The sequence below is a fragment of the Carassius gibelio genome, chromosome B14 (assembly GCF_023724105.1).
Source record: "Carassius gibelio isolate Cgi1373 ecotype wild population from Czech Republic chromosome B14, carGib1.2-hapl.c, whole genome shotgun sequence".
Taxonomy (NCBI): domain Eukaryota; kingdom Metazoa; phylum Chordata; class Actinopteri; order Cypriniformes; family Cyprinidae; genus Carassius; species Carassius gibelio.
The window spans coordinates 12,334,766-12,360,922 of NC_068409.1; the positions used below are offsets into that span (position 1 = coordinate 12,334,766).

At 37.3% G+C, this 26,157-nt stretch overlaps 1 protein-coding gene across 4 annotated transcripts in view; it reads left to right on the top strand.

Annotated features, from left to right (window-relative positions):
* Nucleotides 1-4,612: 4,612 nt before the first annotated feature.
* The window catches only part of LOC127971720 (protein phosphatase 3 catalytic subunit alpha), a 43,275-nt gene continuing 21,730 nt past the window's right edge, over nucleotides 4,613-26,157 (top strand). Inside the window, exons 1-2 of one of the 4 annotated variants that reach the window (XM_052574934.1) lie at nucleotides 4,613-4,982; nucleotides 24,342-24,542. In XM_052574934.1, the coding sequence (XP_052430894.1) occupies nucleotides 4,925-4,982; nucleotides 24,342-24,542 (259 nt within the window). In that variant the 5' untranslated portion in view covers nucleotides 4,613-4,924. Of the gene's footprint in view, nucleotides 4,983-6,982; nucleotides 7,091-9,156; nucleotides 9,272-24,341; nucleotides 24,543-26,157 lie in introns of those variants that run through there. The other 3 variants (XM_052574932.1, XM_052574933.1, XM_052574935.1) reach the window with 3 other exon arrangements.

Consider the following 26,157-nt stretch of genomic DNA (forward strand, 5'->3'; position numbering starts at 1 on the left):
TCTGAGGCACTAAGTGGGTCAGATGGTTGTATGAGTCAATTTAATAAAATAGTGACTCTTTCGAGGGAAGCTGTATATGCTGTTTGTTGCTTCAAACAATCCGTCGTCTTGTGGCTGAGCTTCACGCTAAATATTGATGAGCACAGTCTATTACAGTACACACAGAAAACATGATCACACAGGAAAAAGCACTTCTGACAAGGAGTATGAAGCTACTATGACATTCAGTTCCTATTATTGCTGTATACATAAGACATCTTGAAGAGCTGATTCTATTAAGCAATGCAATAATAATAACAAAAAATCTCAGCAGAAAAGTAGTAACAGATTGTTTTCAAGTCCAAGAGAACTTGTTCTAGTATTTTATATATATATATATATATATATATATATAAATATTGTAACGGGGCTCAATTACATTAAGCATGTTCCTAAAATCTGCGTTTTCTCTACAGAGTAAGGCGCTCGCTCACTCAGTATGCGCTGAAGGCTCGTTGCAAAATGGCTAAAGGGTCTTTCACACAGGACACGGTACACACGGCGCTGGACCCTGGGCTCAGCATTGCAACGCGATTTGCGCTGCACTATGCCAAGAGCAAAGTAGGTGGAGTTTTCAAAAGTGCCCGTGCATACGTTCTATTTATAACAGTTCTTCTATCTAATAACGTGCAGGCCTGTTAATTGTATCGTACTGCTCAGAAAATTCCGACACAGTACAGTACTAGTCCATTTTGATTTCCGTGCTTGTTTGGATGCCCCGATCGATTGGTAAAGTGCACCCAAACACCAGACCTGTTGGTTATTGGAGGATCTTCTATTTCTGGTCTGTTAAACGCATTGGCCATTTTGCAACGAGCCTTCAGCGTGTACTGAGTGAGCGAGCGCCTGACTGAGTAGCCTAACATAAACATATAAGTTGGTGTTTTTTTCTTCTTCGGGGGTGTCAGGGGCATTGCCTGTTACATCGTTTGGGTTATTGGGCTACCTTGTTGAACGCATATCATTATATTTCACAATTTATTTATATTTTTTGCAAATATAATTAATTAGTCCAACGAACCGTTCGGTACATAATGCGTACCGCGTACCGAAAGCCTCGTACCGCACGGTTCAATACGAATACGCGTATCGTTACACCCCTAATATATATATATATATATATATATATATATATATAATTTGATTTGTCCATACATGCTCGTTTGTTATTGCACTGTTCAAAAAAACTTACTGAATTCCCTTAGTGTAACCCACCAAAAAAAAGTAATAAATAAAAATTAAAAATATTGCTAAATTTTGTAACGTTTCTCCACCTCGTTACTCACGGTGCTCCCCAGTCAAAAATTACCTGCCAATATAATATTGCTTATAAATTCATAATATATTATTACCTGGGACACAATCTTTTCATTAACTTGTTTTCTTTCAATCAGTGCAGGTTTTGTGTTTGCTTTTGGAATGGACTGATCATAGAAAACACTGATTAGAGCTTACGTACTTCAATTTGAGTGGGGAAAAAAACATGATTTGTGATTAATTTTGAAAATATTTATCCAAAAACTGATGTGCGTGAGATCAGATCAGTGAAGCCTACAACCACCCAAAAAAAATTGCCAATTGAAAGAAAACCAGATGACTATATCATTAAATCCTAGATTTACTAACTTTAATTTGAAAAATAAACTCAATAGTTTATCAAATTTATTGTTGGGCCAAATGAGTTACTTACTGTCATCTCCTACTGGGCCCGCTGAACACTGAGCAGGTGGATCACGGCCCAAATCATGCAGCTCCTGCAACACAACAGAATCAAAACTGCGTTTTTAAAGCAGTTCATCTATCATGACTTTAAAAAGCTCTGCATCACCTGTCCTGATCCCTTCCTGAAACACCTGCATTGCATGCTGCTGACAGTGAAGCACCAAAATGAAACTTAGAAACTGACACTGAAACTTAACACTACAAATATCTGTGCATTTGATTAAGTTATAGTAAAATAAGCAGAACAATCACAGTGGATGGATAATTAAGAGATTAAAGAGGTCAATCTCAAAACAGACACACAACAGTCTGTGTAATGGAGTTATTGCTGCTGTACTGACATGAGAGGTGACCACAGCTTATGTAACTCAGATTTTTCCGGGTTAGTCTGTTCTACTGAAACCCAAGAGTATCGAAACGTTCAAAATTGTCAGAAAAGCACAATAAGGGGTCTGAAATGTGAATATGAATGCTTTGGACCACGCTCATAACACAGATTTGCTTGCGCCACGAGCTAACCTCAAATCTCCAACAACATAATGTGCCAGCTTGCCTATAAAAATTAAACAGATGCACTAAAGGACCAAATCTTTAGATATTTGTGAAGAGAAACGGATATACAATATAAAGAACACAAAGACATCCTAAAATTGATTTTAAACATTAACGCGATGGCAAACTGAGACTAGATGCCCTACCAGAGCAGTTAGCCAGCTAACAACCCAAACCAACACAAAATAAAGAAGTATAATTTAATAGCACCGTACCCTAGTATATTAACAGTAAAAAAATACAGTAAACTGTTGAAGTTGTGGTGGATATAAACGATCTTTGTTCAAGGTTTCCAAATGGGCCTTTAGCATTGGTGGCAACGAGGGGTTAGCATGCTAAGACGTTATCATGATCTTACATTAATAGTCAAGCGAACCATTTCAACCCTACTTACATTTCAAATGACTGTTTATATCCGTTTAATACTAAAACGAGAAAACGAAATACAAAAACAATGACCGAATACATATTTATTTATCATTCACACACAGTTCGACGGAGGGTCGCTAGCTATCATGCTAACCGTTAGCCCGGGCCGAACCGTCGAACCGGGCTACTTTACTACACTTGTCATTCCACTAGTGCAACACTATACACTTTAACTTCTCAATAACATCGCTTAAATCGCCTTTCCGGCGTAAATGAGGAAGGATGGTGCGTTTTCAATGCGGAATAAGGCAATGGCGCCCGTGACTTCCTTCTCTTACCTTGTGGATTCTTTTCAGAGCCATTGTTGTGCTGTTACTGCTGTCAAAAACACACAAAACCCGCCTTGTATTCGATTAAAACAGCGCTTCTTCAATTTCAACGCGACCAACCCCGCCGGTGTCTTAATAAGGGACGCCTTGGGGTAATAATTCAGTCGGTGTTCAGTGTGTGACGGAGCCGGTTGGTGTAATTTGAAGGCGAAACTGAAAGGTGGTGCTGGTAGCGGTTCGGTCTTCCTCCTGCAGCAGCGGCAGAGAGCAGCTACCGCATCACTCACACTGCGCTGCTCTAATCAGATCCTTCCGCCAATTGTCGCAGTCGCAGGAGACAGATTGCGCGCCGACGCCAGTTGCTAGCTAGTGCGGTAGTGAATCACGAAACTGATGTACTTGCGATGCCAAAATGGCGGATTGCGCTAAACGACTTCAACGCTTAATGAGCCCAAATGAAAGCATGTGTCTGAACGCTTCCATTTCGAGCCGACAAACGAGCTTGATGATCCGCTCGGTAACAGAATGGAGAGAATAAGGAGGATAAAAATATATGTCGAGAAGTTTATTGTTAGTTGTGTTCATGCGACTTATATTCATATGAGCAAAACAGTTTATTCAATTTTAACATGACTGGCAGCAGTAACACATATCACAGTTAACCTCTTTCAAAGTAAGTTTCACCACTGCGGAGTGATATTTGACAAATTAATGGTTTATCGCGGCAAAATACGAGACTATCGTCCATTGAGAGAAGAACCACTGCTCTCCCTCTCTCTAAATATACGAGTTGACTTAATCTGATGCATTGTAATTATTTATTTCCTTAGCTGTTTTTGTTCTCATTTGTAATATTTGATTGTTTAAACAATTAATAGCAAATATTTTTAGGCTGCTTTTGTCTGATCCTCATATAATTATGATTACACAAATCCAAAAAGATCAAACTATCGTCCTATATTCCTGAAATACCTTGTTTCATTGTGATATCTTAATCCCATTGCACAGGTTTATGCCCTCTACCCCATTCAGACAATCACATTAATTGCAAAAAAAGAAAAAAGGAATAGAACAGAACAGTACTGACACAATGGGTTCAAAGGAAATTGTCAATGGTACAGCACACAATAATTCCGATTCTAGTACAAAATTGAAAGTGATGAAAGCATAAAATGTGGAAATTAAAAGAAATACATTGTATTATATGGTTCATGTTCAGAAGTCCATGGTGGAGTGCCCAAAAACAATGAAAACAAGAATTGTTTTGTACTTATGTTCAATTCCAAAATGGTTTTTGTTCAAAATTTTGATAGATAGATAGATAGATAGATAGAATAAGATGATAGAAGTCAGAAAACAGAAGCTGGGTTGTTCTTACAACGTTCAAAATACAGTAAGATAATACGCTGCCTTATCTGACTTTCTATGCCATGAAGCATTAAAAAGACTGACGTCAATAAAGCAGCAACAAGGCCTGGGTGCGCGCGCTCTCTCTCATCTCGTTCGCAGGGAAACCCCGAATCAGCCTCCGCGTGATGGCAGTATGAGGCAGTCCCTGCAAGCCAGAGCGTGGGAGTTCCTGTCTTCGCCATGTCGGGGTGGTGCTGCAACGCGCTGAGGATACCCTGAACCGAGCAGAAGTCTCTCAGCCCCCTCCTGCTTCTCCATCCATCCATCCATCCATCTATCTGTCTATCTATCCGCCCCCACACGGCACCAGGCAGAGTCCAGCATCTCCAGCATAACAGTTTCCCTGGATCAACTGCGACACATCTTCCCCCCTGACCGACGGTGGACGGAGGAGAGACGCACCAAGTGATGCGGCTTCTGCAGCCCGCGAATCCCGCAGCACCGAAGACCGCACGCTCACCCGTTAGGAGTAGGCGCACTTTCCCCGTTATCCTCAACAACCCATGAGAATGTCCAGCGCAGACATCATGGGTTTAAACCCTACCGACCGCGTGATCAAATGTAAGTGGATTGTGTTTTGTACCTTTTTAATCGTACTCAGCATTTTTAAGCATGCAGCGTTAGGTGCGATTGTGCATGTTTCGCGATGCTTCTGTTTCTGTGATGATGCGCTATAAGAAAACTATATTTTTTTAAAATATATTTTGAAACATCATACGTCATTCATCAATGATTGATCAGTGATCAATGGATGCTTCAGATGGTGTGTTTGCATCCAAAAAACTATTTCCATTAATCGAGAATGGCAACCCATAGCGATGCTGATGCAGGAGAGGTATGGCAAGCCATTTTAACATGTTTTACCCCAAACTTTATTTTTTTATGTTAGCAAATTAGGAACAAGTGCTTATTTATTATTATTTTCTATTTACTTGGGGCAGACAGGGGCCACCTGTGCTTTTAGGGGGGCACAATTTTAAAATTCATCTTAACCTACTTTATTTTCCATTCAGTCATTTTTCAACGTCATATATCACTGCAATCTACAAGTAATCTATAACAATTTCAAATCACATGCTCACGAAGAGGAGCGCTTGTGCATTCGGCTGAGTAATGTATATGTACTTGCACATAGGCTTTTATGATGCAAGATTAATGTAAACACAGCCCACTGTGAACATCCTTCAATGGTTCAAATAGTGTGTGTGTAAGGAACAGGAAGTAAGCAAATTACAGCTATTTCTAAAGCACGCAGTGCCTTCTTCTGTTAAAAACGAAGCTCAGAATCGATTTAAGAGAGAATCATGATGCATTTGGAAAATCTCAGAATCGCTGCAGAATCATTTCTCGATTTGCGATGCATCGATTTATTGTCCCAGCTCTAATTCCATTAGGATTTATTGGTTTTAAGAAGCAACCAATATAATGGGTGATGGTTAATGTATCCTAATAGTGTAATCTATTAACTTTGCATAAGTTTTTTTAACTTAAGTACAAAATATTGTAATACTTTGTATTTAATGTGAATTTAATACACACACCGTAAGTTACTAATTAGCCTATAACACTTTCATTGTACAAAAAGAGAGCAAAGAATGTTTATATTATCAAAGAACGTTTTCACTTCAGTCCAGTGGGTTCAAGCACACAAAATGTTCCATAATAATCTCTAAAGCTGTTAACACTGTGAAATAAATATCTTACTTACATTTGTACATCTTCACTCTGTTTTGATGAGAGAACAAGCCAGAGAATTCGGTCAGCGAGCGAAACAGCAGGTTTCAGCAATGACTCATCTGAACGGCTGTGATTGGCCCTTGCATTCATAAACTCAACAGAATCATATGAGATTGGTAATAATGTGCAGTGCTTTAAAAATGTGTGCATCCCTTGCTTTGTGCCAGGCAGCAAATGCAGATTTGAATTTAGCAGCTGGTGATGTTTTTATATATATATATATATATATATATATATATATATATATATATATATATATATATATATATATATATATATATTGCCTATATATATAGTTTACAGGACAAACTGCGCATTTCATCCAAAATTGTTCGGTGTGATGTGATTCCAAATGCAGGTATCATATAACCGAGCTAGTAACTAAATTAGTACTAGTGTCTAATAAGTGCTATAAAACTGAAATACACTATAAATTTGGAGGACATTTTTAAAAGAAAATACTGTTTTTAAACTGTTTCTACTTCAAAATGACACATTTAATTTAATGTGTTACTTGCATTTCTTTGTAAATATTTGCTAGCAATTTCTGATCGAACATTGTTTTTACAATTTTTTTTGTAGATAAAGGCTAGTCACTATTGGAATAGGGACTAGAATCTTTATTAAATGTATACATGTAGTAATTAAAACTAAATAGTAGTCACATAAATCTAAGACAGTTGTAAAGAACAAAAGTGAAACGGCTTGCCACATCTGTGGAGCGCATCGACGGCTGCGCGCTTGCTGGCGGATGGACGAACTGTTATACAGTGGCAGGTTACCCGAGAGAGAGAGAGAGAGAGAGAGAGAGAGAGGGGGGGGGGGGGGGATAGAGATAAAGGGGGGAGGAGAGAAAAAGAGAGAGATAAACATCTCGATCCAATGAAATATTTTTGGCAGTTTGAGGATGACAGCGAAAGGACGACTTAAAGGTAGCGTGGCTATTGCATTGCATTCCTGCATTGGTTCATGCATCTCCTTGCGCTTTCCCATTCGCATCTTTTACTCTAATGTCAGTGCGCGCGCTTGTCGGGTAGCTACCAGCGCTCGGATAACGAGGTGATCTCGTGAGTTACCATATCGATTGTGCGTGTAATGATGTGAAATGTGTAATGCCTCGAGACCCTGCACGAGTACACTCTTGTCATGCAGGGAAAATGCGTTGAGTTCCTCGCAGTCAGTTCGTACACTGACATACACATCCTTGCATAGACGGCCTATGAGGGTATTTTAGTGTATCTATCCGTAGCAGTTTATCGATTCGTTGGTACATCGTTACACACTGTAAACAAGGCTTGCACATAGAGGATGTGCTGGATCCAGAAATCCCAGTGGCATTAAATCGAATTGTTATTGCAGAAAAACAAGTTACATTGCAGAACTATATGTTTCATCTGATATGATGCATAAATACATTAAGAGACTATGCAAACCCATCATAACTAGCCTATACCAATGCACGCATGCACGTAGCTACTATAAGCTTAGCGAAATTTAAAGCTATATTTATATTTCCAGTTTTTGCAATACACATTAAGTATATAATAATAATAAACAACAACAACATTAGAATGTCAAGTAGTGAAGATGTGGGCACTACAGCATCACTGAATGATGAGATATGTGGATGTGGATGTATAGTGTGGGCGGTCAGTGGAGAGAGGGGTTAATTAGTCTTCAGCAATGCCTGTGCATACTGAAAAGCTACCCAAAAGCATCTATCCCCTGTGTATATGTGATCAGTTTGTTTGGATTATGGAAAACAATAAAGGCGGATGGGGAGGCACGTTTTGGGCCACCGTAGTGTGTGACCAAGTGTGGTTTGGGCAGAGAGAGAGGTGTTGTGTACTGTAAGGGGTATCCCTTCAACCCTGGAGTGTGGCCGCCTGTAATTATTTAGCAACATATGCCATTCTGCATTAAATAATCATAGTGCAGCATATGTGTCACATTTATGTAATATTAACCGTTAGGTATCTTGGGTACTAAGCTTTAGGGAAGGTCTGTGTGAGAGCGTGTCCAGATATAGCTGGTGGACGAGGAAGGCAAAGCAGCCAGTATGAAGGTGAGAAAGGTATGAAGAGGACACAGCAGAAGTAAAAAACTGCCTGATGGTTCATAGGAACCTTTATACCATGGTGTTTTTTAGTCTAGAAAATGGTTTGCTTGGGATAATTATTCACATATTACTCAAAGAAACTTCAAAGAGTACCATGGTATTACCATTATGCTTGTATAGATGTTCTATTCTAGAAACAATGGTTATACTATGGTACCAATGTCCATTGTTGGGAAGATGGAATGAGATTCCATATTAGATATTGCTCCAAGATATCTTACCATGGGACCATGGTAACTAAAAGGATCACTATTGTACCATGTCCATGGCAGTACTGTAGTACTTTCTGCAGATTTTTCTAGGGCGTAACAGAGAGTAAAATTGGTGCATAGAAGAAGGCATGCTTGAGACAAACACAAATGAGTAAGCGAGTAGATTGCTTAAGATGAATTTGCTCATTTCCACAAGTTATTATGTGCTGCATTCTCCGTGAGACAGAATGCGCCTCACTGCCATCTGTCTCCTCAAGGAATGTAGTAATGCAACAATAATGACTAGATTATTCTAACTGCATCATAGTGTATTTTTTATGATTGGTACTAATAGGTGTTCTTGGCCCCTAGGAATGGAGATGTTTTGAAACAGGAATAAATTATTTGCATGCAATCATAAACACACACTTTCATGGCATTATCGAAACCGCTTCAAAGATTGAAATTTTTCTCCTGATTTTGTGCCTGTGTTAATTCATGCATGCCTCCTGCCGAGTGCGACACGCAACATGAACGGGATGTTAAAGCCCTGAACACTGAAACGAAGTAAGAGTGTTGACATGAGCCTGGCGATAAATGAAACGAGAGCAGGTGAAAGAAAAGAGAGGGGGAAGTGTGAAAAGTGTGGAGGATGAGAAGTGGGAGAGATGGGGAATCAGGCACTTGACATCCGATGGATGGATGGATGGACGGATGGATGTGCATGCACTTGTGTCCCAGCAATCTCTTTCTCTTACACACAGGGGGAAATGCACAGGCAGTGTTTGGAATGGAATTCTAAGGTACTGCATACTGCACACTATACTGAATATTGCTAATTGTGTTTAAAAAATAGTATGTGGACATTATGCAATTCTAATCAAACCAATGGTGTTTATTATATCACACTTGAAGAAAATTATAATTTTAACATTCCAGTTTATTTCAAAGCATTTTGTAGTGGATTTTATCACCCAATAACCTGATCTGTAAATCCCATGGATACTTTTGAATGACTGTCTGAATGGTTTAGTTAACTGAACTATGCTAACTAGCCAAATCTATGTTGCACAATGTAGTATAAAAGTACTTTTTAAGGAACATTAGTGTACTTGATGGCCATATTTATGATGCAGCTACATTAGGCATGCATGCATCACCTCTTATGTATCTGAAAGGAGAAATACTGAAATCTCAGACCAAACTCATTTAAATGGCATATTTCAAATAAGCAATAAATTCTGGCTTGTCAGATAAATGCTGAAATAGCATTAAAAAGGCATTAAAACCATAAGCAATAAAATAAATGCAAGCAAATAGCATCAAATAGTGTGCTTGGCATAATTATGTAGATGTTTCTTGACTTTTTACTATAGTATTGTGTCCAGAAAAACTAGTACCATTACAATGTACTTCAAAAAAAGCATTATAATACCATGGTGCTTTTAGTGAAGAAGATTTTGTGCTTTTTATAATTATTTTCCAATGTTGGAAAGATGGCATACATGGCATAATTAATTGTATGTTTCTCCAAGATATTATGATTTTACCATGGTATCGTGTCCAAAACAACATAGTATTACCATAGTACCATGTTCAGATAAAAAGGCATAATATATTTTTTTACATATTACTGAAAGACACTTCAAAGAATACCATAGTATTACCATGCTACTTGTAAACATAATAACCAGTGTAATGCTTTGGTCCAGTGTCTAATGTTGGGAAGATGGAATAGATTTTATCCAAAACATAAACTCTGAACTTAATCTCAGATGAGGAACTATAGTTTGACTAGACAAAACAATGACCTGACAACAAGGAAAAATGTCCAGCATGAGGACTTAAATGCAAGACTGTGTTAATCACATAACATAATCAATGACAAGACAGAACTGCTAAACAAGGTAACAAGACAAATGGACACGAACCAGTGAGAGAACAGAACTTATAATGAAAAATGCAATGAAAACAAGGCATAAGAAACAAGCTGGAGGTCACATGACATGGATCAGGAAACATAACTGATACCAAACTAAAAGAAAGGACATAAAAGACTTGATAGACCTGAACTGAAAACACGAAACATGAACAAAAACCTTAGACAGACATGGCATAAATAGCATTAAGAAAGTGTATTTTTCAGGTCGGTACCACCAATGCGCATGTGTAGTCCTGAGTGTATGCGAGTCTCAGGTTTCTATGGGAACCAAAGCTTCTAATGGCAGTGACTCTTTTATTTAGAAGGCAGGACTGGAGCCGTCATATTGCGCATTGCGGTTTCTCCTATTCATTAACTTTGTCACATGACCTCATTACATGCATGTTTGATCCTCTTGGGATGTTCCTGCTTATGAGTTTGAAAGTCATAATTATGGTGTAATAGTGTTCTTTTTTTTTAAATGAATGCATTGGCCAGTTTTAAAATTCAAAATTGTACTATTGACAAAAACTATTCAAAGAAAAAAAGAAAATGCACATTAAGTGTGTAACTGATGCATTGTCAGTGTATTTAACATTCTTTTTCTGCCACAGAAAATGATGGGAAATATTTTGTCAAACAAACCTGTTGCTTCAAATTTCACAAAATGTGTACAAATGAAAATTGTACAAAAATATTCACAGTTAGGCCCATTTATTCATAAACAATATCAATTTGTTTCCACCATTATTTTCAAATTTACATTCGCCAACTTAGAAATGTAGACTCTCTTGCTGGTAATCACAAAATGTAGCGGTTTCCATTTGCAGTAAATTAGCATATGACAGTAAGTGGAGTCAAGTTTCAGATTTTTGCATTTTTAATATAATTTTCTATAAAGTCGTTTTAACTCTTGGCAGTCTGTTCTAATAGTGAGGCCAGAAAAAGATGTAAAGCATTTCAGCTGATAATAGTAGCTTGATTTGCTACACTGGAAATGGAAGGTCAAGTACACTGTATTGTGGGATATAGTGCTCAGTGCATTGCGTACTGCAGTACTCGTTGGTATACTGCACATTTTTGGAAATGTTGTAGTTCATCCAGGTAGTTCATGCATACAGAAGAGTTGCATGCTGCAGTGTACACCCTGCATACTGCAGAAATATTAAGACTTGTACTGTAATATGAAGTATGTAGTATGCTATTCCGAAAGTAGATAGTGTCACACATTTCAGTTCTGCTTTCAAGCATGTGAGAATGCTGTTATTAAGGACTAAAGTGCTGCCCATCTAACCAGATACTGAGCTAATCAACTTCATCGCCCACCTGAATGATCCAATGGAGAGAGAGCGAGAGAGAGGCAATCTCGCATCAAATGCGGTGATACAGGACTGCAGGAAAATGATGAAAACTGTTTCCTCCCACACAGATGCACAAACACACACAAGACACACACACACACATATGTTACAGGTCACTAGAGACGTTAACTTGAGCACACACACTGATACATACAGATGTGTGTAATGGAGAACGCTCACACGCTTGACCACCTTCACACACCACAATCTGTGTCTCACACACACGCATCATGGAAAACAAAATGCAGTCATCTGTGCCTTGGGTGGGACTTCCAGCTAAAATCCCATTCACCCCCTAGTCTGTCATTCATCATTACTTTCTATAAGCCATATCTTCCTTTAAAGGAATAGTACAATTCTGACATTGTTTACTTATTTTCAAACCTGTATGCTATGGCTGCATAATTAATTGAAATAAAACAAAAATCATGACCCAAAAATTGCCCAGTGCACCTGCACCAGCTGTTGTCAACAAAAGAAAACCTTTGAGGGCTTCCACCAAAATAAAATAGAAAATAAATAAATTACGATATACATAAATATTAGTATTGTCATTTGTAATGTAAAATAAAATTAGTATAGTATGTTTTAAATACTTTTTTTTTTATTTGTCAGTGAAATTACCATATTTGTAATACTATAATATTACAAATATTTATATTCTAAAATGTTTAATATTAATTATAAAGCAGCATGAGAATATCTCCTTTTGTGTTTGACGAAGAAAATATAACACAACATACAGGTTTGTCTCAACATGAGGGTGAGTAAATAACGCCAGATTGTTCATTTTTGGCAGAACTGCTGCTTTAAACTGACACTAGACCTGGATGAGAATGCAGCAGGGTGACTGCCAGGAAATTGTAGGATATTCGAAATCATTAGTGCACAACACAGGATGTGGACCAGGGTAAAAATAACATGCCGCCACATACGCAGATCTGGTTCAAAAACAGACTAAAGGTGAAACTAGGAGGAAGAGTGGAAGAGGAAGAGAGAAAGAATGAGTGAGACTAAATTTAGCCTCTTTAACATAAATACTTTGAGTGTGAGTTTGGAGCACAGAGGACACAGTGGATAGCGCAGAGCTGAGACCTAATGAGGCCACACGAAAGCAGGAGCGCTTCTGTGATCCAGAAATCCAGTAGAACGGATCTTTATCCTGTATTTACTGCTGCCTGAGTGGATGACTTCATCATTTCTGGCCTGTCAGTCAACCCAGCTCACTCTGCTGATTGGTTCATTGGTGTTTTTGTCATCTTAAATCCCGCCTCCTGCTTTTATGCACGTGCAGATGGCCCCTTCATGTGTGAAGCATGCATTAATTGTGCAACATCAAACGGCGCTTGTAAAAATCCCTCCGTCAAAGGCACATGATGCTGTTACCTTCTCCAGATCTGGGTCAGGCGCGTCTCTCCCTCTTATCCATCCCTTTAGTCAATTTTCTCCATTCTCATTCCGACAGTACATTTTCTTTCTCTTTGTCTCATCTCTATACAGAATTCTGGGTTGTCAAAGGATGTGGCAGCTGTATTTTTGAACAATTTTGTAGTAACAATACAACGCTTCTGTCTGACACACAGCAAAATGTGTGTTCCATCGCTATTAGGTCTCGGGCTGAAACAGAGCCATCCTATAGTTGTGTGATCACAGGATGATGTATTTCAGATTGTCAACAGTTTAATTACAGGATGTTGCAGCTTGCACACTGGAAGCGCTTCTGGAATGGCACCGTGGGTGTCTGTTGGTCTTCGTTTGCTGCAGTTACAGCCACTTCAGATTGCACAAGTTTGTTGTCCGAAATTACAAATCTCAGAAATTCTTTGTCCTACTTCCTCCCCACCTAAGCCAGAAATTAGCTTCCCACTGACAACATCTTCAGCAGCAGTGTTGTATTGTACAATGGGTTCTCTAATAATCCAGTATGGCTTCATTACATTACAGGAAACTTCTGCTTCTGCATAAGTTAATGGGCCAGCAATACCACGACTTAGGTGCCCTTGAGCAAGGCATCGCACCCCCAACTGCTCCCCAGGTGCCGCAGCATAAATGGCTGCCCACTGCTCCGGGTGTGTTCACTGCTCTGAGTTTTAGCATCATTGCTCCAGTCTTCACAAGGTCACATGATCCTTCAGAAATCATTCTAATATGCAGTTTTTCTGAACAAGAAACATTTCATATTATTGTCAATATGTCCAAAATGACCATTTATTCAATGAAATCCAATGCTTTAAACAGTAGTGTATATTGAAAAGATGAGTTATTTATTTGCAAAAGTAACTTATTTTATTTATTATATTCAACCCCCCCCCCCCCCCCCCAAAAAAAAAAAAAACTATGCCAACTCAACATATATTGTTTATACCCATATATATTGTTTATATGCGGTTTTGAAGCCTAAAGTGTGCAGAGCGGGCCGTCGCCATCTTGGCAGCATGTCACCGCACGACTCTACCGGATAAACAAAAATGGGCAAAAAGGCGGGAGCTGATTGCTGAAGCCACAACCACCTAGTGCAACGGCATTGTCAGCAGCGGCAATCCACCTGTCACTCAAGTGGCCACGCCCTTAATTATGCAGAACTTTAAGTCTTAATATAATTTAAACGGATGAGTTTTAAAAAAATTCACCCCCCTCACAGTTGTCATGAAGGGCAAAATGAACAATATAGACCAAAATCATTTTTTTAACCAAGCTGTAAACATGTTTTTTTCTGCTGTAAAGTTGGGCATTTTAACATGGGGAGTCTATGGGACTGACTCCCTTTTGCAGCCAGACTCAAGCGGCCAGTCGATGAATTGCAGTTTTAGTCACTTCCTTATTGGCCTCACGAGAGAGAGCGGGAGGTTGCCGCTCGGTTGATAGGCAGGTAGGACAGCTATTGTATCCCTTGGACAGACAAACTACTTATGGTCCTACACCTTCAACAGATGATATAAATACATTTAGACCACTTAACATTTTGATTGCTATCAGGATGTGAATAGAATTTAACAAAAAATGTGTTTTAACCAAATCACCTACCCTGCCTTTAAAAGAGAAAAACCAATTGTAAAAGAAGACAGCTTACACAAATGTCTGCTATAGCACTCCTAGTGGCAACACTGAGAATACACCATTCACTTGAGTTGTGAATTACACACTGACACATGTGAAATTAAGCTTAGTGTAGCCAGAAGTGTCTGTATTCATGTACATTAGAGTATGTTTCAACTAGTGCTGCCAGAATTAGTGTGTTAATGCAGGAAGTTTAACAGTGTTGAAAATATTTAATGCAGTTAACGCAGGGTTGGAGCTAGAGTTGGCCAGTTCACTCAAAACTGCTGCTTCTTTCTTTTTTTCCCTGTCAACAATTGGATTTATTTAAATGCGGAACATCTTTATGACCATATTAAACAGGTCATATTTAGATGCACACTCCACTTTGTCTCAGTGCCAGGCATTAGTCAAATGGTACAGGTGATGAGGAGCTTCAAGACAGCAACAGTGAATTGCAGTGAGATGAGATGTTGTCTGGCCATATGTCAGTAAAAACAAATTTTCCTGTGCAATCAGCCATTATACTGTGCTCGTAGCATGTGCTCTTCAATTGCATACAAAAATCCGGTGGTGTGCGCTGTAGCCTGTATCATTTCATATTAACGTGTGAATGAAACTATGAGCATACATGTCAGATCCACATCACATCACAGCAGAGGCAGGTGTTAAAGTAATAGCAGCCAAATAACCTTATTACGGAGCCCCACACATGGCATGCAGGAGAAAAATAGGAGGCTAAAACGTTTCCTCAATTAAAAAATTGTGCGCACAATTTACTAATTCGTTCCCTCGATTTGCTAAATCCTGCACATGATTTTATAAATCGAGAGAACGAATTAGTAAATTGTGCAGATGATTTAGCAAATCAAGGGAACAAAATTAGTAAATTGTGCACACAATATATTTATTTTTTTCTTACATCTGCTGGCTCTGTACTTTCCAGCTGCTGCTGTGATGTCTGTTAATCAAAGAAAAGATAAAAGAGGAAAGCAATAAGTTTTGTAGCTTTAAGGATTCATCTATATTCAGTTTAGAATTTTGTATTTGATAACTTTATTCAATTTCTGTATATTTCTTGCTGAGGTGTACAGGTCGATATTTATTATAATGGTTTTATGTGAAGATTGTTTTAAGTTCACTTAAATTAGATTTTTTTTTATCTAATAAATGTTGAAGTTGATAGCTCTTGTAATGTTGAATGGCTAGTCAGTGGTTAAATATTGGGATAAAAAGAACCATTTTCTAGAGACATAGAAAAGTAGTATTAGTATCAGTGTCACTCACCTTCAATCATTAAAAAGGTGCCATTAAATAAATTTAAAAAATAAACTGACTTTACGTTTTTTTTTTTCTACATCATTAAAAATTATTGGTACTAGTGTACCCATAGTTTCTCCTCCACAGCAGGGGTCGAAGACTCCAGAATCAAAGGCAAACCTTTGCGAGTGTCTTCCTGTAAGTGGGGGTCAGGATGGGGCGAGGGCATGAGTGAATGGTCAGGAAGGAGAGGGAAGGAAAGACTAAGATAGAGAGAGAGAGTGAGGCTCTAGCACAGCTGTGACCTGAATGAGTCCCTCCCATCGTACCTCTGGGGTCTGGGAACAAGCGCGAGCCAGTCAGCGGCCTACTTTCCCAAAGTATGATTCTAGGCCGTTATCTGTGTTACCACTGGTGGGGCTCCAGTGGGCTCAACGGATCCGCAGAACAATCCTTTTCATTGCCCTGAACACATGAAGGAGGGCCAGCCGTTTGGAAGTGTTACTCTGAGAGGAACGTATCTTACAGGAGGGAGTCAAGGTGAGGTCGACTACTGAGATCAGGAGGATAGAGAAAGAGACAGAAGAAATAGCAGGGAAATAAAAGGAGAGAGATTATCAACCAAACTACTGCACATTGTGATTAGACTGCTGTTCACTGATATTATTTTATATAATGCAAATACATTTATTCATGCATACAAGTTTGACCCGAGTCTATAAATACATACTTTGTTCTTTGAAACACACAGAATGTTTTGAAAATAAATTGGATCTAAACAACAGTGTATACAATACATGTATATTTTTGTAATTACCTTTGTGTTCCACAAATGAAAGAAAGTCATCTGGAATGACATGAGGTTAAAGCGTTAGTTCACCCAAAAATGAAAATTATGTAATTATTAACTCACCCTCATGTCGTTCCAAACCCGTAAGACCTCCGTTCATCTTCGGGACGCAGTTTAAAGGGGGGGTGAAATGCTATTTCATGCATACTGAGTTTTTTACACTGTTAAAGAGTTGGATTCCCATGCTAAACATGGACAAAGTTAAAAAAATTAAGTTGTACGTTTGAAGGAGTATTTCTGTTCCAAAAATACTCCTTCCGGTTTGTCACAAGTTTCGGAAAGTTTTTTTCGAGTATGGCTCTGTGTGACGTTAGATGGAGCGGAATTTCCTTATATGGGTCCTGACGCACTTCTGCCGGAAGAGCGCGCGCTCCCGTATAGCAGAGCACTGAGAGCACAACAGACTTCACTGATCAGAGCGAGAGCGTCGCGAAATGTCACAAAAGGAGTGTGTTTTTGGTTGCCAGGGCAAGACAACCCTGCACAGATTTCCTAAAGAGAAACAGCATTAAGGGGCCAGTGGATGGAGTTTATTTTTACAGAGCATCAACGGAGTTGTGCAAGTGTTTGTGTTTGTTCCCTGCATTTCGAAGATGCTTGTTTTACAAACAAGGCCCAGTTTGACGACGGATTTGCACATCGTTTATTTATTAAGGATAATGCAGTCCCAACGAAAAAGGGTCACGATCGTGTGTTGGAACCACAGGCGGTGAGTAAAACGGCTTCAAATATCTTTGTGTTGTTAACTTAGCTATCGCCGCGTAAGCACATCAAGTAAACAACATGCGATGTTGTCATCAAACTGCACTTTCCACATGTATATAGCTTAAAAAAAAAAAAAAAAAAAAAAGACGACAAAGTGGAACTTTTCCAAAACCGCTAAGCAAATATATACAGTTTCAGTAAATACCACATAGAGACGTCGTTGTTGCTGCTGCTCTTGTTAAATTTCAGCCTTTGGATCTGATTCTGGATCATAAATATACGCTGAATCTGACTGTTAGCCATGGTTTGTTTTGGTTGGTTTTGTCCTCACGTAATGTCACAGCTTCCAAACGCTCTCAACGCAAAAGCTTACTGGTGCTCGTGATTCTTTAGCTCCGCCCACACGTCACGCCTACAGACGCTCGTGTTTTTCTGGGAAAAATCGGTACAGACTATCTTTCTCTTATGAATATAATAAAACTAAAGACTTTTTGGAGTTATGAAGGATGCAGTACTACTCTATAGGTACTCAAGATTAACAGGATATTGAGTGAAAACGAGCATTTCACCCCCCCTTTAAGATATTTTAGATTTAGTCCGAGAGTTCTCAGTCCCTCCATTGAAGCTGTGTGAACAGTATACTGTCCATGTCCAGAATGTAAAGAAAAACATCATCAAAGTAGTCCATGTGACATCAGAGGGTCAGTTAAAATTTGTTGAAGCATCGAAAATACATTTTGGTCTAAAAATAGCAAAAACTACGACTTTATTCAGCATTGTCTTCTCTTCCGTGTCTCTGTGAGAGAGTTCAAAACAAAGCAGTTTGTCATATCCGGTTCATGAACTAATCATTTGATGTAACCGGATCTTCTTAAACCAGTTCACCAAATCGACCTGAATCGTTTCAAACGGTTTGCGTCTCCAATACACATTAATCCACAAATGACTTAAGCTGTTAACTTTTTAATGTGGCTGACACTCCCTCTGAGTTCAAACAAACCAATATCCCGGAGTAATTCATTTACTCAAACAGTACACTGACTGAACTGCTGTGAAGAGAGAACTGAAGATGAACATTGATAATGACTCGTTCACTCAGTTGTGAAATATTAACATTTTTATGTCACAATATTGTTAATATATTGTCAAATGTAATTTAATCCTGTGATGCAAAGTTGGATTTTCAGCAGCCATCACTCCAGTCAGTGTCACAAAAAACAGCATTTATTTGAAAAAGTAAAAACATTTATAATGCTGCAAAAGATTTCTGTCACTGTTGATCCATTTAATACATCCTTGCTGAACAAGAGTATGAATTTCATAAAAAATAAAAAATAAATCCTACTGAATCCAAAATATCAAACAATAGTCAATCAGTTTAACTATCGGCACGTTCCACTAAGGCTTGACAACCACAATTCTAATCCAGATTAATTTAGAAAAGAATATTTTCTGTTATTATCAAAGAAGTTATATCTATGCAAATTAAAACAGGATGCAGGAACAACAGCAGCAACTCGGTAAAAATAAAATAATAATAATAACAAAAATAAAATACATTTTGGTTTCCAGATGAAAATTGTGCTGACAGGATGAAAAATGGTAAACAGCAAACACAATCAAAGAGTTACATCTTCCGCATAAAACTGGGAGTACCAAGTGGCACTGTCTATAATGCACAAACTATTTCTACCGTTTGACAGATTTAACGTTTTTCAAGTTTTTGATCTCCATTTCCTTTAGCAAAAGAGTTAGATGAATTTTTAATTAAGCTTCAGACAACAATAGCTCAAATTGAACCATATGGTGCTTTTCTTTTCTTTCTTTTCTTTTTAAAAGCTTTACAGCCGCTGGTGATTGTATGTTTTCATTGTATAGAAAAGAGCAACATAAACACTCAACAAAATGTCTCCTTCTCTATTCAGTGGAAGAAAGAAAGTCATACAGGAAAGTGAGTAAGTCATGACAGTTTGGTTGTGCAAAGATATGAAATTCTGCAAAGTATCGGTCAGAAATTAGATGTGAACAGTCAGAGGTTTTTTTCATTTTTCAATTTTTGTGGATGCGTTTGAGGCTTTTGTGAGTATATTTTTTATGTGTGCATTTGAGTGAGAGAGAGGGATCAGAGTGTTTGTGTGAGTGTGTTTGGTCTGCTGCTTGTTTTTCAGTCTCTAGTAGATGCAGAAGGAGTCTCAGCATCTGTCTCAGCAGCTGGAGGGTGTCTCACACGCACACACACACACACACACACACACACGCGCTCTCAAACGTAGGTCAGTTATCCTGACCTCACACTGCCGCTGCTTGTCCTGCCTTGACCTGCTCTATCACACACACACACAAACACACATGCAGAGAGCGTACAGGCTGTGAAAGGGCTAAGGAAGTTCGACAGAGAGAAGAAAAAAAAAAGCGCAGCGAGTATTCATGAAATGCTGATATTACATTTCCATGCCAGAGGTCAAAAGGTCAACACCAATGTTGACACAGAGCAGATGGCAGCTCAGTATTGGCATTGCTGATCAAAATATGCAAAACTTGTGTATGTGGTATAGCTGACATGAAATATGTTTCATATTTTAGGCAGTGTTTTGCTTACTTGACTAGTTTTCCACTAGTTGGAATATTAGATTTTTATAATTTTTTTTAATTTCAGAACTTTTTACAATAAACTGCTAAAAACAATAATAGTGAAAGTGTATAACCTTAAAGTCCAACTTTATATATTTTTAAACATTTAAAAAGAATTTACGTTTTATATTCTGCACATTAGGATGTTTGGATTTGACTAAATTCAGCATTTAATATGGTTGACTTTAAACTGTGTTAAATATTATAATAAAGAATTTTAATATAATCTATTTATAATTTATTGTCCAGCTTTTAATTCAAATTTAAAATGCTAAAGTTAATACTTAAAATCGTTAATGGATTAATAGTCATTAATAGAATTAAGTCATTTTAATTCTATACATTATAATGATGTGATGCCAAAACAGCACTAAATTCAGCTTTTAAAGTGGTTGATATAAAATGTGTGTTTTGATTTTAAACAAAAAGTGTATCACAAATGTTAATTCTATACATAGTCACAGGTTCATAGACACATGTCAGGTATACTCGTGTGTTTATTTTTTAGGCTTGTGCTGCATTTCTGCAACACTCATGTTTATATTTAGCTCACATTGTTTTGTGCGGGTTCGTTCCGCTCTCTGATTAATGATTCATGGAGTTTCAATTCATTGTTGTGGTTCATAATCCAACATGTTTATTTACATTTAAATGCCTGTGAAAAGAAGCACCACACGTGTGTTTATTGACATGAGAGAGTGTGTGAAGCCCGTCGCTCTATTACTGTGTACGACAATAATAATTATGCTCATGTTCAGAAAGAGGACAGCATACAGTATGTGCTTATTCAGAAGGAACACATGCAAATATCTGTACTGTAAAATTGTGTGTTTGTTTTCGCTAGTGTTTTAGGTAACCAAAAGAAAAAGGTTATTGCTCAGAGATCGCTTGATCTCATATGATAATTTCTTTCAAGTTTTAAGATGTTTTTTCTGTAATTTCTTAAGTAAAATCAAAATCAACACAAATAGGACAATTGGCTTGGGGTAAGATTACAGGGTTTAAATTATTGAGAATAGCAGCAGAATTTGAAGAGAAACATCATGCGAGTTGATATTGAATCTCCTTTGATTGCAGACTTTAGGGTCTGCAATAAGTTTGAGACATTGTTGAGATCTCTTGAATCTTTAAAGGAAACGAGAGATTACTGGGGTCTTTTTATTTTCCTATTTTCGAGTCTTTTTGAAAAATATGTGCAAATGCATGCACAAAATAATTGCATGCACATGTCTGGCTTTGCACGAGTCATGCATATTTCTTTTTTCGTGAGCATGTGTGTGTGAGTGTGCATTTATTATGTGCAAGTGAATGTTTGTGGAGTTGGCAGTGTGTGTGTGTGAGTTCAGTGCATTTGCCTGAGGAGTCAGTGTTATGTAAGTTATCTTTGCAGCATACTGCACTTCAATAATATACCCAAACTGCTAAATAAAGACACGCACACATTCACTGTAGAGCTTGTCCTAACAAACTGAGCCTAGTAAAATGCCATAGTGTTCTTATCAGCAGGAAAGAAAAATCACACATGACATCTCTTTGATATCTCAAGTGTTTCTCCTAGACTGGAGAGATGCAGACTTTCCCTAATACCCTAATATCTCCTCTGAGGGTTTTAGAAGAAATCTTAACTGTTTCTCAGACTATGCTAATATTTGAGCAGAATCAGGCTCAGATGCGAACTCAGAGAAAGTCATACTTAAAGGTTGCCCTTTCATAGTACTTAAAGGAGACCTAATGTGCCCCTTTTTTAGTTTTTAGTTTCAGCTCAAAATACCTCACAAATCTATTATTAAATTTATTATATCATTTTTAAAAATGCCTGTTTTGAGTGGAAGCAGAAACACACTGTTTTTGTGCATGTCTCTTTAAATGCAAATGAGCTGCTGCTCCCCACCCCTTTTTCTAGAGTAGGGCTGTCTTTACAGCTCTTACCTCAGATACTCTGACATAAAACATCTGTTTGGTTCTGATTATCATGTCTGCCATGCTGAAATGCATTTTAAACCATATTAGTTGAAACTTCTGATATACGGTTTTCTGAGTGCACACATCTGAAGCACGCGTACTTGTTTTTTCACAAGCTTACAGAGAAAGGATCACCAAAAATTTACTAGGTTGTTCTTTTTCACAATTCCTGGTAAATGCACTAAGGACCCACTTATATAGCATTTAAAAATGGAAAAAGTCAGATTTGCACAATATATATCACCTTTATAACTTAATGGGTCTTAGAGGAATTTTATGTAAAATGCTTCAGTTCATATATAAATCTTAACTCATTGAGACATTGCTACAATCAATAGTCAGATTTAAATATGAACTCAAAACTTTCTCAACAAATTCACCTATTTCCATTGGTTTTTATAGCTCTATATTTTCTCTGTCAGTGTTTCTCGGTCTCATTTGAGTCTCGTTTTATTGCTTGCAAGGAATTTAAGAAGAATCCCCTAAAACAAAGTTGACAATTTAACATGCTTGAGAACTCAATTAAGTCATCCGAGCAGCAAAAGAGAAACTTTTGGGCAATACAACTTTTCTCTGTGTATGATCTGATGTTCTGCATCATGGAAGTGACTCCATTCCTTTGTTTCTGAAATATGTAAATGTTATCTGACTGAAATTAAGTTTCTAAAAACACATTTTTTGGATGTGGAAATGGGTTAGCATGTGGGCTGCTATGACTCAGTGTGTGTGTGTGATACGCTTCACTGGTGGCATGCCAACCTCTGGCTGCTGTTGCCCGGTAACACTTTGCCACAGTTTTGCTCTCATTTCACCTTTTTACAGACTTTTTTGTCTTTTTCTCGGTGTATCTATTTTTTCCCATTTCATCATCATTTCCAGCATGTTATGTAATGCTGAAATTATAATAAACCAATATCACTGTTGTTTTACTGGGATTACTTGCCTGTCCTGACCTTTTCTCTCTTTTTAATCATCAAACATGTTTGTGTGCGGTTTTAGAAAGTATTTATTAAATACTTTGCTAAAATATACAGTATTTCCCTAAACAATTTAGTTTCTTTTTTAAAATCTTGAAGATCTATGTCTTGTCTTGCATTGCAGCATATCTGAGCAAAGTTTGAGACATTGTTGAGTTCTCTTTTGAAACTCTGGAGGAAACAAACATGAGATAATATGATCTGATTTCATCTGATTTCTGTCTGAGGAGTAAAATTTGAGAGATGAGAGGAGATTTACTTAGAGGAGTTTTTCCAAGTCTATTAAAAAAATATTTGTAAATAAATGCATAAAATCATTATATGTATGTTTGGATTTGTTTCTGAGCAAATTTGTTTGAAGTAAGTGTCTTTTATGGTAAAATCCCAGTTGAATTAGACTGTTGAAACATATGCTCAGTGTAAAAAAAAAGTGCTGTTTCAACTGCTGCCTTAAAATATTACTTAAAAATGTACTGTTATAGTAACAGCTTGGGTAGTTTACTACACGTTTTTTTTAACTTACAGTGCTCTAAAAAGTATTTTTCAAAATTTTAAATAAAGATTAATGCTTTGTTTTAAAAGAAAATACTATTTGAATCATTCTACTTCAATTTCATGTTCCATTCATTTTGTTACTTGCCATTTCTTTGTAATTATTTGTTTCAATTATTAATTGAGTTTCAAAAGTAGATTCTACACCATTTATTTTCCCAATGTATAAGTAATCCGTATAGATGTTTTGGTCAGTGTGTGTTTTAATGTGTAATCAGTACAGTAACTTTTACTGGTATGCGTGTCTCAGTATGCCCAGATTTTATGATTCGATCCTTCCTTTGTTGGAATTATATTGGATTTTTTTACTTGTTTTGTTTCCTTTGTCAATTAGAATCAATAGTAGAATATGTTTTATCAATAATATTTTGCAGATTGTGTTGGCGGATATTACTGAGATTTAAACAGTATAGTCAGTCTGGTCTCTCATCCTCATGTTCCTCACGAAGTCATCTGGAGGTTTTTCATTGTGTATGTTTTATGTGTTCTAGCTTCACTCAGCATTCTGGATGTGTCACTGTACAATGGATATTTTATTTATTTATTCTGTAATCGGGTTCCCTTTTGGTTATCTTGAACTCAGTTCTTTTCTCTGTCCTTCTCTTACTCTCTCTGCAGCGGTGCCATTTCCGCTGAGCCACAGGTTAAGCATGCGAGAGGTGTTCGACTGCGAGGGGAAACCGCGTGTGGACCTGCTGAAGGCTCACCTCACTAAAGAGGGCCGCGTGGAGGAGCCCGTCGCTCTGCGCATCATCAACGAGGGGGCCGCCATCCTCCGCCAGGAGAAGACCATGCTGGACATAGAGGCCCCTGTCACAGGTTACTGATATAGACATCTCTGACAAGAATCAATAGACACAAACAGAAACTGTTATTGTTCCCAAACACAGCTTAATATGGGTATTACATCCTAAGTGAGATGTAAACTCACAAGTGACATATTTGGATCACTACAATCAATGCATCATACAAATAGCTCTCCACACAGGAGACTCCACTCGTAATAGATTACAATAGGCCTAGAGTTCGATGTGAGCATGACGCTAAGCTTGCAACTTGTTATTCTAATTGCAATAAAATATTGCATGCATAAGAACACAGTGTAATAGTACATTTTTATTTGTCATTATTAAATTAAATATAAAAAGCCATCTTGTATTTACTCTGAGCTAAAGACAATGCATTCAGGGATAGCCTTCACAAAGAATATGTGCGACACTGCATTAAAATTGTCCAAAATAAGGCATCCATGTATAATTATTTGATGTTATTTGATTATATTCACTGCTCTGTTAGCTCTATTGCAAAATCTACTGAGCTGATAATCCCAGAATGCATTGTGTTGCACTCTGTGAAAATTCGGCAGAGGTCCTTGAAATAAAATGTTGAATTTAATATACACATTTGATTAATTACTGAAAATATTAATATATGCAATATTTAATGTAAAGTTTACAATTGCACTAGGTTGGTGCAATTTTAAGAAATATTTAAGTAAATATATTTATAATGATACAAAAGATTTGTATGTTAAATAAATGCTGTTCTTTTGAATTTCTTTAATGAATCTGTTTTTAACATTGATAATAAAAATGGTTCTTGAGCAGAAAATCAGCATATTAAAATGATTTCTGAAGGATCATGTGGCAGTGAAGACTGGAGTAATGATGCTGAAAATTCAGCTTTGCATCACAAGAATAAATGACATTTTTATATATATTTAAATATAAAACGAATAATTTAAATTGTAATAATATTTCACAATATTACTGTTTTTACTGTATTTTCAATCACATAAATGCAGCCTTGGTGAGCATAAGATACTTCTTTCAAAAAACATTCAAAATTCTTCCCAACCTCAAATTTTCAAACAGCATCGTGTCATATGTTTTTTTATTTATGACAACAGAAATGAACATTGCTGAATATTTACCTTTATATACCCATAATCTTGAACAAAAGGATTTATTATATTCATGTTCTAGAGAAAAATAAGAGACATTTTGTCTTTTGTGATTCAATTTAGACATGTGTCAGATTATAAAAAGATACATACACAAATACATAAATATACATAATATGAATATGAAATATATCTCTAGAGACAGGGAGTTTAAGATATGCATGTGCATGTATTTATGCAATTACACTGCATACTCATTTTTTTTTTTTTTTTACCCTAATAAAGTAGAAAACTTTTGAAAAGACAGGCTGAGAAGACGTTATGGAATAAATGACATTGTTAGGAGAGGTCAGATAATGAACTGCTCCTCCTGAACTTAATTTCCCATGAGTCAAAGCGTTGTTTAACATAGACAGCAGGTCTGACGCAGAATGAAGATACCATCATTTAGCAGGAACGAGCACATTTCCCTGCTCTCGCTGTCCTCACACCTGAGACCGAACTCCTCCCTCTGTCCCAGCATGCATTTCT